The sequence below is a fragment of the Euprymna scolopes genome, chromosome 39 (genome assembly GCF_053919585.1).
Source record: "Euprymna scolopes isolate OS-2025 chromosome 39, ASM5391958v1, whole genome shotgun sequence".
Classification (NCBI taxonomy): Eukaryota; Metazoa; Mollusca; class Cephalopoda; order Sepiida; family Sepiolidae; genus Euprymna; species Euprymna scolopes.
Genome location: NC_136520.1, coordinates 30,024,419 through 30,039,663, shown reverse-complemented (window position 1 = coordinate 30,039,663; position 15,245 = coordinate 30,024,419). Strand labels below are relative to the sequence as shown.

The 15,245-nt window shown below is 34.8% G+C and overlaps 1 protein-coding gene across 50 annotated transcripts in view; it reads right to left on the bottom strand.

The window, feature by feature from the left end:
* Positions 1–15,245, bottom strand: part of LOC145263687 (SWI/SNF-related matrix-associated actin-dependent regulator of chromatin subfamily D member 1-like) — a 273,700-nt gene that overhangs the window by 13,935 nt on the left and 244,520 nt on the right. For 34 of the 50 annotated variants that reach the window (XM_080120590.1, XM_080120583.1, XM_080120574.1 and 31 more), the window contains one exon: positions 8,429–8,470. The exons of the other annotated variants lie outside the window; for them this stretch is intronic. In XM_080120590.1, coding sequence (XP_079976716.1) covers positions 8,429–8,470 — 42 coding nt within the window. The remainder of the gene's footprint in view (positions 1–8,428; positions 8,471–15,245) is intronic. 50 annotated transcript variants of the gene reach the window in all.

The window sequence follows — 15,245 nt, the reverse complement described above, 5'->3', positions numbered from 1 at the left end:
TGTTCTTCAGATGCTGCACTTCCATTTCTTGTTCTCTTTCGGTGGAGGAGAAATCCTTCACGACTGAGACAATTTTTATTTTTGTACCTTTTCTCCACGTTTAAAAACGACCCTGGTGTCTAACTCTGTCCCGTGGGGAGGCATAGTAAATAGGCACAATCTGTAGCTAGCATCTTCGTGGAGTCAAAATTTATAGTGTTGGAAGACGTTGGGCTCATAAGAATGCTAGGAATCGGATTCTTTCCTCTCTGAAGAATCAACAATCTGAATATTTAAATACTTTCAATAAGGAGTCAGAGTCAAATATTTTGGAATTCTAAGAGTCAGACCTTATATCTTCTGACTCCAATTTTTTTTTTTTTTTTTTTACAAAGGAGTCACCACTTATCTAGGCCTGGAGGCCACTCGAAGATAAGGGTTAATAAGTGTACAGACGTCAATGGGACAATATCGTAGTAATCTTTCGTCATGGAAATTTGGTAAATTGGATTACTTAAGGGGATAGCTCATCAAGAACTTGTTCACGTTGGACTTGAAGACGACCATACCTGGAAAGCAGGCAAACAGAAGAGAGTTCCACAGGCAGGCAGTTCTAAGAAAGAAACTTTGTTCACGAAATCCACATTTAAGTTTAGGCACATATAAAGAGTGGGGGTAATTATTGATAGTGGTTTCAACTAAATGAGTGTTTTTTTGTGAAAGTTTAGCAAGGGGTCATAGATTGGAGCTTAGGCGAGCAGTTGCTATGAAAATAACAATAGAGCAGAGACAGCCTTGCATCTTTTATGGGAAAGAGGTTGCAAGGAAGAGAAAAGAAGCATCCCCTACTAGGCTACAAAGTCTATTTTGAACTCTGTTAAGCCAAGATAAGATGCTTCGAGTAGCTCCTGCCCATATGTGGCAACAGTATTCAATCCTAGGACGTACTTGGCTCTTATACAAGTAGAAAATTGCATCGGCAGGGAGATATCTACTAAAGCAGTAGAATGATCCAATTATTTTTCCAGCGACCTTGGCCATGGATTTGATGTACGTGTTCGGTTTTAGATCAGGAGAAAAATTACCATTGTAGTTTAACCTCTATAATAAATGACTGTTTATATGTTTTGAAGAGTCACATTTTGCACAAGATAACCCTGTTAATGTGCATGGACATAGTCAGAACACGGCTGATCTAGAGGAGTCTAACCTACATAAATATCTCCCTCCATCCTTCACAGGTAGTTGTGGTTCTTGTGGTGATCATCAACAAATGTATACTTCAGCAGAAATAACGTTTTAGCATCAAAGAAGATCATCCTGCATACCAACTAAAATGTGCATGGCTCAAGAACCGTAATATAGCAGTGGCAACATGTGTCATCAGATAAAAAGAAAGATTCCTGAAAGGGATGAGTCAAGAGAATTACAAAAAGAATTCTTAGCCAAATTGCATAATCGTGGAACACAAACATTCTCATAAACAGTTACATTTAGTAAAACAAAAAAAGGAAAATCTTTCGATATATTTTTTTCCCTCATATTGAACAAATATCTTTACTTTAGGTTGACTGATATGCTGATGTTTCAACAACCAGCATATGGGAAGACTCTTTATTTTCTAGTATATCTCTATTTACCTGAGGTTGGATTTGAACTTCATATAACTCCTCTCTTTGAGAATCTATATAAAACTTTATTCATTTCATATTATGAGAAAGAAATACAATATTTACATACAAGAAACTATCTGTTCCAACTTGGCTTTGCCTCGGAGCATTTATAATTTAATTTTTGTTTAGTGTTGCCCATAAAAAAGAGTAATTAAAGATGTCCATTTAAAACCTTGGTCACATTTTCTGAAATGTTGGAAATTAAATGGCATAATTACAATTTTGTTACTTTTTAATTTTTAACTTTATAATAAATTATCGCAAGGTGTTTTGTAAACCAAGGTAAGTAACTATGCTCAAAAGATTTGATAATCTACTCCCTTGTTTTTAAAGCTGGCTGCCTACCTGAAAATAATCTGAGCCAGATGAAGTTTTTTGGAAAGAAACAAAATGAATGTAAATTTTCTATTCTTAATAACATGCTACAATGATTAGCAAGATAAATTGACAAATGCGAATAAAATAAAGATTTTTTAAAAATTTTCAGCCGTTAATGACGAAAGTTGTGAATCCAAGAAAATATTTTTTTATATATTAGACTTTAAAAAGTATTTTATCCGTGGACGTCACACGGAAATAATTTCTTTTTTCATGATGGAGACATTAATAATCAAAGCAGTAAAAAGAAAACACCAACTTTCCAAATAATAAACAATACACCTTGTACATAAAAACATTTTATATAATAATGTACAGATGAAATTGAAAAAAAAGATATAAATTTTTTTTAATTGATTTAATATTTACTCAAATTGATTAATGTAAAAAAAATGTTTAAAAATAAAAAAAAATGTTTAAAAATAAAAAAATGTTTAAAAATAAAAAATGCTTAAAAATAAAAAAAATGTTTAAAAATAAAAAAATGTTTCAAAATTTAAAACTTTAAAAATAAAAAATTTTTTAAAATAAAAATATTTAAAAATGAACATATTTAAAATTAGAAATAAAACACTTCCAAAATTTTTTTAAAAACCTATCTTAAAGAAATTTCTTATAAATAGAAATGAATATCTTAATAAAAGACAGAAATATCATAGGAAAAAAATAAAACAAATAAATATCATGGAAATAAAAACAAAATAGATATAGACAAAGAAAAAAATACAAATAGATCTCTTGGAAGAAAAAGGTTTTTTAAAAAAATTTTTCTAAAAGACACATATAAATAGAAATAAAAATATTTGGAAAAAATATTATAACCAAAGAAAAATTTGTAAAGAAAAGGATAAGTCTTTAAAAAAAAAAATTAAATTTAAAAAAAAGGAAAAAAAAAAAAAAAAAAGATAATAAAAGAGAGAAAAAGGAAATATGAAAGAGAAGGTGAGGGGGAAAAAAAGCAAAGGCAAAAATCCAATAAAATTTTTATAAAAATTTTGAAAAAAAAACCCACACAATAATTTCCAGACCAATAAATTTAGTAAAACAGCAAATAAAATCAAGTTAACATCATTTTAATATTGAATGTTATTATCATTAAACATGTTATTACATATTAAAAATAATGTCATCCATAATTATAATACAATGTTAATGTTGGTATTATATTTTTTTTAACTACTTTTATCATCTTGATTGTTATTCTCACAACGTTTCAGCCGATGTAACTTCCAACCATCTCCAGATGTAGCCTGTCTAACTCAGAAACGTGTACAGAATTTCAATCAGAACATTTTATTTAATACATGAAGGTAGCATGTTCTTGTCCTGCCAGCCATGACCGAGTAGAAATTTTAATTAATTCACACCTGTATTCTTAATATTGCTTGGAGTGGGAATTAAATTATCAATCAGAAGAGTGTCACTTTGAATGGAATTTTTACTTAATTATTTATCCGTTGCACTATGGAGGTTACATCGGGCAAAACGTTGTGAGAATAACACTAAAGATGAGAAGAGTAGTCAGAATAATCCAAATAAAACAAATGATCAATCCTCATCTCAAAAATTCAGAAAATGTTAATGTTATTCCACAGGTTAATATTACTGTTAAATTATCGAAAGATTTTAGAATTTTTGTTAATTAAAATAACCAATAAATAAATATTTTAACATTGCAAACAAAATGTACATTTTAAAAGATAATTTTAACCAAATGCAAAACAAGAAAACCCTGAAAGTTTCAAATTAGTTTTATGTTTTGTTCATATTCTTCTGTCTATAATGACTACAGATAATATTTAATACAAATTTAAAAGATTTGAATTTTCAAATCGGTGGTTGTACTTGTATTATACCCCCTATAAAACCTTTTAAAATACACCAAAGAAACTGACATTTGGAAAATATTTATTAATTAATATTTAATATTTTTTGTAAAAATTTCACAACTGAAGTTATCTGAATTTTACAAAGGGTTTCCATGAAACTAAATATAGTTCACATTTTAACCTGTTACGCTGAGCAGCTGGGTTCCAAAATTTATAATGATCGATTAATTAGTTTAGGAATGAATCTTGTACATATAAACACACCTAACTTTATAAAGATATATATTAAATGTATTTTGACAAGCTATATCGGCACATATATACTCAGGTGATCTGCAAAATAGGTATGCTTAAATCCGATCAACATACCAGTCAACTCTGTGGAAAGTGCTCAATAGTAATACAGAGATACTACAATGACGAAGAGAAAATCTGAACTGAAACCAAATTAAGAAAATGCTTAAAATTGGTTGAAAGCAAGAATCGGCAAAACAATCTGACAAAAAAAACAAAAAAAAAACGATCTTATGACGTCACGTACGTCTAATGATCATTCTAGTTGAAGCCAACAGTTACGTTGATAATTTGAATCATTCGGATTATTGTTTTTATCTTGGATGTTATTTGCAACGTTTCAGCCGATGCGACCTCCAACCTTCTTCAGGTAAGTTTTGTTGAACTCGGAAATCTTTTATATCAAATTTGTGAATCTGTACTGAATTTTGAATGGAATGCTTTATTTAATCCATGGAGACAGATCATTCTTGTTCTTTTGAGTGTAGAGCCATTTTTGAAATAGAACACGCCGAGTATGTAGGCGACCCCCTTCATAAGCGAATGATTTGAGGGCAATTTTACCTCTATAATGGCCCCTGGAGGGGGGGGGGCAACCAGAGTTATCCTGGAAAATCTGTTCCGACAAAAATTTACTTTCACCATGACTAATGTTTGTGCAAAATTTCAAAATAAATTCAAGGCATGGTTACTGTAGAAAAGTGCGAACAGACAAATGGGAATGAATTACTAGTTTCAATCCCTCCTTTGTCGGGAGGCCAAAAATGTACTTGTCCCAAGCAAAAGAAAAAAAGAAAATGGCAGCATAAATCCAGTCATAGAAGTTGTTTATCTAGAAAAAGTAATCAATCCAGTCAGGATCAGCAGAAGGTAATTGCCTTCTCATGACAAGACAAAAAAATCATCACTGATGAATTTAAAAAAGATTCAGCTTATTTTATAAAGTAGTTCTGCCATCTTATTGGTTTGTTCTTATCACCCATGGTGATAAATAGAATCATCCAAATCTCTGTGGTCATACTCTCTTCATATGTCAAAAATATAGCGACATGTTCCATCAGCTATCATTGGGTAAAAATAATTTTTAGCATTACCTGTACTGAGAATTGAACCTTCAGCCTCCGGAAGACTGTCACTTGAAACTAATTACTACTTAATAACTTTATCCATTGCTTAAGTAACGTGTCCATGAAGGTTTAATCCTCACTACAGGCAATACTAACCAATAATAAAAATTAAAAATAATTACTTAAAGATTCTACCTGATCAAGGCTGATGGAATGAAAACAATCTACCTCATGGATTAAATGACAGATTCAGTTTAAACTGTCATATAGGTTCCAGAATTTGACAAGATGCACCTGATGGAGGTCAGAGGTTACATTTACTGAAACATTGTGAGAATAATAGCTAAAAATGAGGGCTAAGTTGTTGAAGACGTGGACTGAGAACTTGGGTGTGCAAAGCTCAAATCCAGTTCATTCCACAGAAACACTTTCATCAAGCCAATACATGACCTTGTGCCTAACATCTTAAAGAGGAGATAGATAAAATAACACCCAAAATGAGAACAACTGTCGTAAAGATCCAAATAATACAAATTATTAATCTTATTTTCAAAACATGCCGATGTTTGTTTAAAACCGGCATTTATGATAATTTTAATTCAAATATTCTCGTTAACATAATATGCATGTGTATGTGTGCACAAATACATTCATATATATATATATATATATTCATATATTAAACAAATAAACAAACTAGTACAACAGTTCATGAAAATAGTGCTCAAGGCCAAATAAATTAGAAAGTGCAGTGCCAAACCAAATAAACCAGACAAAAAAAGGGGCCGATGCAATTAACTACGGAAGGTTTCACATTTAAAGTTAAACTGAAACTTGATTTTAGCGATTATCAGTTTATTATTTTGAAAGTTTATATTTTATGTATGGAAACCGCATTTCTTAGGCTTTGGATAATTTGGCACCAAAGTTCGGATTCATCCAATAACAAGCCAAAAACTATATTGTCCCCCAACTGATGAATTTTAGGATAAAAATAAAAATTATCCCCAAAAGGGGTGTTTTTCACCCCTAAAACACCCTGGGGCTCAAGAATTTTTCTAGGGTCAAATATTATGTTTCCAGATGTATATCGATGTGGTCTTGCTTTTGGGTAATTTTCAGCAAAATCTAATGGTTGGAAAATATTCTATGTCCCGAAAAGTGCTATTTTTGGCAATTTGGACCCCTTTTGATCCCCTTGTGACGCAACCAGAATTTTTATAAAAAACTCGAGAATGTCACATTTCCTCCCTTGGGTAGTTGTAACTTCATACAAAATTTCAGAAAAATGTAATGAGTAGTTATTGAGAATTTTGGGAACAAACAGATGAGGGTGAATTCTAAGGTCCAAATCCGACTAAGTTGGTCGACCAACAATGCAGAAACTTAGAGCTTGTTACTTTGTTGTTTGCATCCAAAGATGAGCACTAGTTCTTGAATAGTTGTTCAAATAGTGGGATTTACCTCCCTTTAAAAAAAGCTTCAAGCATCATGTGATGTAAAGAGCAGGACTGAAATATCACATTTGCTCTTTATAATGCATAAGAAAAATGTACAATGAATGGCAATAGTTGAGCATGTGTTGCATACACACATACACACACACATATATTTATATACGAGTAAAATTTTATGTTTTTTTGCTTGATGTCTATTTGTGATTTTATAAAAAGCGCGGAAGAAGAGACTTTTTAGAATCATCTAAAGTATAAAAGAAAATATTTCAAATCGTTTTAAAAACGGCAAATATTTGTTGGAATTTTTGGAGCTGATATAAATAATTTGATAATTTTATTTATCTCACTCTACTTTATTATAGCTTTCTTTGATCATCAAAATCAATCAGTGAGCTGATGTTAATAACTGCTACATTTGGAGTTACTTAAATGTATTTTAACTTTAATACCATTAAATATTATTATTAAAATCACATATTAGAATCTTTCCTTCTAAAAACTGGAATATACATTCAGTTTAAAACAAAAGAGTTTTACTATGCAACCAATATATATTTATATGGTAAGTCATGAAAATACATGATTAAATACATAGAATTTTCCGCAGTTCATACTTGTATGAAATCCTCAGGCTAAAATGCAGTTTAGCCTGAGGATTTCATAAGATGCTGAAACAGAAGATTCTATGTAATTTAATTGCTATATATTTTCAAAACTTATTGCCTAACTCTTCTTACATATTGAGCACTATTGAAGTAAATACTGAAAATCGATACATAAAATATATCACCTTTTAACATTTTATGTGGATACATGAAATGATTATATATATTAGTAGGTTATGAAAATATATAAGGCAATTAAGCAACACAGAATTTCCCATGTTTCATTCTCATGATGATTCACCAGGCTATTGCATAAATGGATGTTATCACATTTTTATATATAGGCATGGTGTTCAGTTTGCTGGTTAGCCGACCAAATTCTTTGTTATTAAACCCATGTTCAGCAGCCAATGGTTGTGTATTTATCAATGGTTTACTTGACTTATAACACATCTTTCTTTGTTTATTTTTGGAGGCAGTTGGCCACTTTTCTTTGTGTATTAAATATTACTTAGTTTTAACTTTGGTATGTTTGGATATGTCTGCTTATATTTTTGTACATATTAATTTAGTTTATTATTTATTATTGCTATCATTATTATTATATACACATATTTTTACCTTTTTTCTTCTTATGAGTAAAATTTATGTTGTGTATGCAGATGTTTGTTATAAAGTAAAATTTATGTTGTGTGTGCAGATGTTTGTTATTTCACTACTGCAGTTTAGTAAGTTTTTTTTTATTAATTTAGGATAGCAAGTTCCTCATTTTGACAATCTACACGGATTGTCTAAATTCCTACAGATACTGATTTGTTACACTATATTCCACTCGACTATCGGCTAGCATTAACTTTCTTTGAGCTCCCAGTAGTTGTTAGCTAGTGCTATTTTTATTCAGTGCTTTTTGTTTTATGTATATATATATATATATATATATATATGTATATATATATATATATATAAAATCTTTTAAAATGACATTTTGCATGAACACGGTGAGTAGGTTGTTTACAGCAGATTTTCCAGACTTAGTTGCACATCCGACAAAGTCTGTTACCATGATGGAAGTCCTCCCCAGCTCCCCAGCTACCTAAGCAAATTTCTCGCAACACCTGTTGCTCAGACTCTCTCGCGCTCTCTCACCTGTCCATGCTCTTGCGGTCCCTGTTATACATTGACGGCCCCCTAGAATAAAAAAAGGTCATTCGTTAGGGAATCACCCACAGCACATCTCCACACACAAACAACACACACATGCATTCCAAAAAAACAAACAAAACATATATATATATATATATATATATATATATATATATATATATACTTACCTTTATGATAAAAGTAAAGAGAATTAGTAAATGCTTGTGCAGTCATTTCGCAGAGAAAATTAGTTTAAGTCAAAACCGTTTTGAGTTATGAGAATGTATCAATGACGATGCTGATAGCCTTTTTTATTTAGTGAGTCCTTGAAACAACAACATTAATTTTATGAGTACGTGAGAAATTTATGCCATGATTTTGGGAATAAGATAAGAAAAAAGAAATCGTACTTGTACAGAATAAGAATCATGCTACTGTCAAAACATATATTGCAATGCACACAGAAAACCTGTCAGAGGTGTGTGTTCTCTTTTATGTCCTGCTTTCCTTTTTGTGTGTGTGTGTGGTTTTTTTTTTTTTTTTTTTTTTCATCCTTTTTTTTGTTTGGTGCTACCAGATCGGGCTGTCTGAAAATTTTTTTTTTTTTATTGCATTTTCACCCCAAACAAGGCACAGTGTCACTTTGATGTAAGGGGCTACTATTTAGAATATAATTTGCAGGGATACTATGTAGAGAGTTGAGCAGCAAGATGTCTGTTTACATTACACTTGAACTTCTGCATGTCAGTACAGTCAGGAAAGCAGGGAACTGGAAGGGAATTCCAAAGTCTAGTAGTGCAAGGGAAGTAACTGTTATAGTAGAGGATTTTCTGACATCTTGGGATTTCTACTGTGTAGGGGTGGGATTTTGCTGTTTGTCAGAGGTACTTACATTAATTTACAAGTATTTTAATGGTAGGTACTCTGATAAACTACAAGCCCTTGTACAAGGGCTTGTAGTTCATCAGAGTACCTACCATTAAAATACTTGTAAAACAGGCAGAGAGTGCAACATTTTGTCGATGGGACAGAGACTGAAGTCTAGCTTGACAGTGCAGAACCTATTAGGTTGGTGACTCTCTTTTGAACCCTTTCTAAGAGTGAGAGACTAGTAGCAGATGCATCTGCCCAAATGTGGCAGCAATACACTACACAGGATTGATTGATGGTTTTGTAGAGGTACAGAATACTCTAAGGCCTAAGTAACTTCCTAGCATGGTAGAGAGAGCCCATCTTCTTTGCAGCAGCCTTGGCAATGCCCTCAATGTATTTGTTCCAATTCAGGAAGATACCGGCTTCTCGACTTAAAATGCACCAAACATTGCTGTCACTGCTTTTTCCTTTTCTCTTTGCAAAACTCAATGATGTTCTGCAAACAACAATCTTTCTGATAGGTTTTCTGGGTGCCATTGCAATATATATATATATTTTTTTAATGAAAAGTTTGCCTTGCATTCTTTCAATGCATTGACATGGTTTTACTACATTCTTTCAGATTTTTATACATCTCTGATGCAGAATACATAGCTACCAATTATCAGCATCGCTGATATTGTAAATGCCAAATGAACATCATGAGATCAGATTGGAAATACAGTAACTACAGATGCTAAAAACAAGGTATAAAAAAAAAAAAAAAGGGGGCTCCAGTAACAATTCTTGATTCTCTTTTGATGTAAAATGTTTATTGAAATATTAGAAAACATTAATAAAAGAATTTTTTTTTAATTACATTGTCAAGACTTTCAATCTTCTAGCATAAAACATATCTTATCGGATTTTTAAAGTCAGACACAAGTAACATTTAAGCTGACAAGTAAAACTTTGCTTCTGACTAGCCAATTTTCATTTGTTATTGTTGTGCAAAGTTATTGGAAATATAATAATGCAAAATAATAATAACTGACTGTATAATATATTTTTTAAATCATTAATTCTGGTTCAAATAACCTGACAATGTGTAACATTTTTAATTAATCATTGAAAAATATCAGCAAAGGGGAACAACTCATAACCGTAATTTAAAAATTTAATCAGAGTTGTAATCTTTACAACTAAAATGCTATTTTTTCCCATACAAGTTTAAAACTTGTGCAAATAAATAAAAATTTTAAACTCAAATAACTTCACAGAATCCCAGACAATGCCGGACGAGTGTAATTAGTACATCATAAAATAATTTCTATGTTACACATGATGCTTCGAGTCACCATGAATACTTTTTTTTTATATAAAATTAGTTTGTAACAGATTCATTGGGAAACAGGACATTAGACAAAGCTTTGGAATAGAGGCCACATTGTTTTTCATTGATGAAACTGCAGATTATTGCTAGTGTGGTTTGAAATGTTAACAAAGGCTGTGATTAAACGCCTTAAAAATTGGTGCAAACCTGTTTTCGTGCAGTTTGTAGAGTTCCATGCAGACATAAAAAAAATTAAGTCAAAAGGAAAAAATAATGGCAGCTTTATATGCTTGTGATATTGTCACCTAATATGCAAATGAGATACATCCGGTTGAATATAAAAAGTCTGATTTTTCAGAGACTGGATCAATTTTGGATTTCGATCTTGGTGCAGCAAGTGTTATCAGCAATGTGCTGTGTTTTTGAGTTTTTCCTGTCTTTTTCTCTCTTACTTTCCCTCTCTGTACTGCTCTAACCAAGTATGCCGACCTATTCCACAAATCCCAAAACCTCAACATGAAATATCTCCAGAATAAAAACTCGATTAAACCTAGAACCCCATCTTCCAACGTAGACCCCTACTACCAGGTCTCCTTCTCCAACATCAGGGGTCTACGTTCCAACCTTCCAGAGGTTGAAACCCAATTACAGGAGACGAAACCGGACATATTATTTCTAAGTGAAACTGGAATAGGGCCGACCACTTCCCTAGATGAGTTCATAATTAACGGATACTCTAATTTAACAGCTAAATCTGACACCCAAGATCGCCATGGGTATGGAATATGTGCCTACATTAAGGATGGCTTCCCGTGTGGCAGGGATATCTCTAGAGAAGATCCTAATTTACCCTATATGTGCTTCAGGGTTGCACTTGCTAACACCACTGCATTTATATTTGCCCTCTATAGGTCCCACAACAGCGGAGTTACTATCTTTAAGAGCATATCTGAGAAAATAGACCACATACTGTCTTCACATCCCTCGGCTAACATCCACATCTGTGGTGACTTCAATGCCCATAACGTGGAATGGCTGACCCATTCAAATAAGACAGATGATGAGGGGAGGTTTTGTCATGATTTTGCCATTGCTTATGACCTCACTCAGATTGTTCGCGAACCCACCCGTGTGCCCGATACACCCGGTCAATATGCAAGCTTCCTAGACCTTTTTCTCTCAACTTCCCCTGAGCTATGTTCATGTTCCGTTCATTCTCCTCTAGGATCCTCCGACCACTCCATCGTATCAGTTAAGATAAAAACGAAATGTAAGAAGCCCCCAGACGTACCCCTCCACTGTACTGTATACCGATACTCTATGGCTGACTGGGATAGCTTCCTTACATTCATATCTGATTTACCTCTGCACTCCATGTTTAAAAAGGAAGTGTTCTCTATAGTATCAGATCTGACCAAATGGTTAATTGTAGGCATAGACCAATTCATACCATCTAAAAAATTCCAACAAAAACCTAACAGCCAGCCATGGTTCTCCCCAGAATGTGCTGCTGCTATCGCGCACAGAAATCACTTTTTCCATAGCTACCAACGTAATAGATGCACTGAGACTAAAGCTGCTTTCAGGACTGCCAGCAACCACTGTAAAAGAGTAATAAAAAATGCAAGAGAACTATACGCCCAGTCTGTTAAATCCAAGGTAGCTGATCAGCAGCTTGGTTCCCACCAGTTTTGGCAAATAACAAATAGGATCCTGAACAGAAGTATGCGTTCGATCCCAACCATTATCAATGGACCAGAGGTCATCTCGTCAGCGTCAGACAAGGCCAAACCATTTGCAAAGAACTTTGCAGCTAATTCTACCCTATGCGACGAAGGCCATCAACTCCCCATATTTCCTCCTATAACACAGAACAAGCTAGGTAACATACAAATATCCGTGCATGAGGTCGCCAAGCTAATCAAGAACCTAGATTCCAGTAAAGCAACTGGCCCTGATGGCATCCCAATTATAGTGTTAAAAAAGCTTCAACCAGAACTTGCTCCCATACTTACGAAACTATTTAAGCGCTGCCTTAAGGAGAAGTGCTTTCCGACTCCCTGGAAGACCTCATCAGTTTGCCCTGTATTTAAGAATTCAGGTGATAAGTCATCTCCCTCTCAGTACAGACCAATAAGTCTCCTGTGTGTTATGAGTAAGTTGCTGGAATCCATATTAAATAGAGAAATAGTCAACCACCTCAGCAGGAATAACAATATGGTTTCTGCTCTGCAAGATCTACCGCAGATGTGCTGACGGTTATATCCCACAGGATTAGTGAATCTCTTGACAAAGGCTTCCTTTCTAGGGCAATTGCTCTTGACATATCAAAGGCCTTCGACAAGGTATGGCATAAGGGTCTACTTCACAAGATTTCCAGCTACGGTATAACTGGAAATGTTTTCTCAATCATTAAATCATTTCTCTCCAATAGGCTCATAAGAGTAGTGGTAGATGGACAAAAATCGGAGGCCTGCAATATAAATGCTGGAGTCCCTCAGGGGTCAATCCTGGGCCCAACTTTCTTCCTGATTTACATCAATGACCTCCCTAAACACATACTTAAATCATTCGTTGACATCTATGCTGATGACACGACCATCTACGGCAACACATCAAAGGCTGTAAATGACAAAGTTCTCTCTGATTCTCTCTCCTCTGATCTCGAGCGCGTGGTTCAGTGGGGGAAAATGTGGCTGGTTACCTTTAATGCATCGAAAACCAAACTCCTATCCTTACATCATCAACGCTCTGATCCCCATCTGGCATCAATTGGGATGGATGGCTCTCGTCTGAGTGAGGCCCCGTGTTTTGACAAGCTTCTGGGTTTGACCTTTACTCCTGATCTGAAATGGAACACGTACATCAAGTCTGTTGCCAAGGTCGCTGGAAAGATGGTGGGATCCTTCTACCGCTCCAGAAGATATCTCACTACTGATGCAATTTTCTATCTATATAAAAGCCAAGTACGTCCAAGGATGGAGTACTGTTGCCATATCTGGGCAGGAGCTGCTAAAAACAGCCTATCCTGCCTTGACAGTACAAAATAGACTTTGTGGCTTAGTGGGGGATGCCCTTTTCTCTACCCTGCAACCTCTCTCCCACAGAAGAGACGTTGCGAGCCTATCCTTGTTTTATCGTTATTTCCATGGCAGGTGCTCGTCTGAACTCCAATCTCTGGTCCCCCCTCGCCAATCTTTCACGAAAAACACCCGTCTAGCTGAATCCACTGTGAAAAATTTCCCCTACTCTATATCTGTGCCTAAATCAAAACGCGGATTCCATGAACAAAGCTTCTTTCTTAGAACTGCACGCCAGTGGAACTCTGTTCTGTCTGCCTGCTTCCCACCGGACTACAACTTGGATGTCTTCAAGTCCAATGTTAACAAATTCCTAATGAAGCGCCCCCTTAAGTAAACACTTCATCAAATCTCCACACTAACGTAATGTACTTGCAATAACCCTTATCCCTGAGTGGCTTCCGGGCCTTGATAAGTGGTGATCACAGTGTAAAAAAAAAAAGAAAAAAGAGAGAGCGTTGAGATTTGGAATAACGAGTTTTGACAACAGTGTGTTGAATTTAACCACAACTAGTGAAAAAAAAAGAAATTTCATATGCTGAGAGGATCGACTTCACTATCACACCAGTAACACCAGTGTAAAAGAAATTCAAAGTATGTCATGGAGTTGCATAGTTGAAAAAATTCTGACTCCTTATTTTAAAGTCTTCCAATATTCAGACTCCCTAATTGAGTCTTCAGAAATGTAAATATCTGACTTTTATCATTCTTATCAGCCTGACTCCAGCTCCTTCCAAAATCTCTGACTCTGCAACCCTGGTGTGTCCAAACATTAGGAGCAATCTCACTCACTACCAGGGGAGGAGAGTGTTTTGTCGCTGTGTTAGGAGCTGCACAGTGATGAGTGCTGGGTATCCACTCAGCCTTCACTCAATTTAGACAGAGTATATCAATTCAATCAGCTAGATTGGTTTGGGTACATTGAGGAATGATTCTTGGATAAAAAACACAGAGATCCTTAATGGAATATTGTGAGAAAGTGAGATGAAATCAGTTAACATGGATCTTCAACAATTTGAACAGAATCAAGATTGGCTAGCTTTGAACAATCGAGCCTCAATGTCCCCTAGCTGGGAAAAATCAGGCCCCAACTTCACCTAGCTGGGAGAATCAAACCTCAGCATTGCCTAGTTGGGAAGAATTGATCCCCAACGTCGCCTACCTGGGAAGAATCGAGCCTCAACATCACCTAGTTAGGAAGAATTGATCCCCAACGTCGCCTACCTGGGAAGAATCAGGCCCCAACGTCACCTAGTTGGAAAGAATCGAGCCTCAACATCGCCTAGTTGGGAAGAATCGAGCCTCAACATCGCCTAGTTGGGAAGAATCGAGCCTCAACATCGCCTAGCTGGGAAGAATCAGGCCCCAACTTCGCCTAGTTGGGAAGAATTGATCTCCAACGTTGCCTAGTTGGGAAGAATCGATCTCCAACGTTGCCTAGTTGGGAAGAATCGATCTCCAACGTTGCCTAGTTGGGAAGAATCGATCTCCAACGTTGCCTAGTTGGGAAGAATCGATCTCCAACGTTGCCTAGTTGGGAAGAATCGATCTCCAA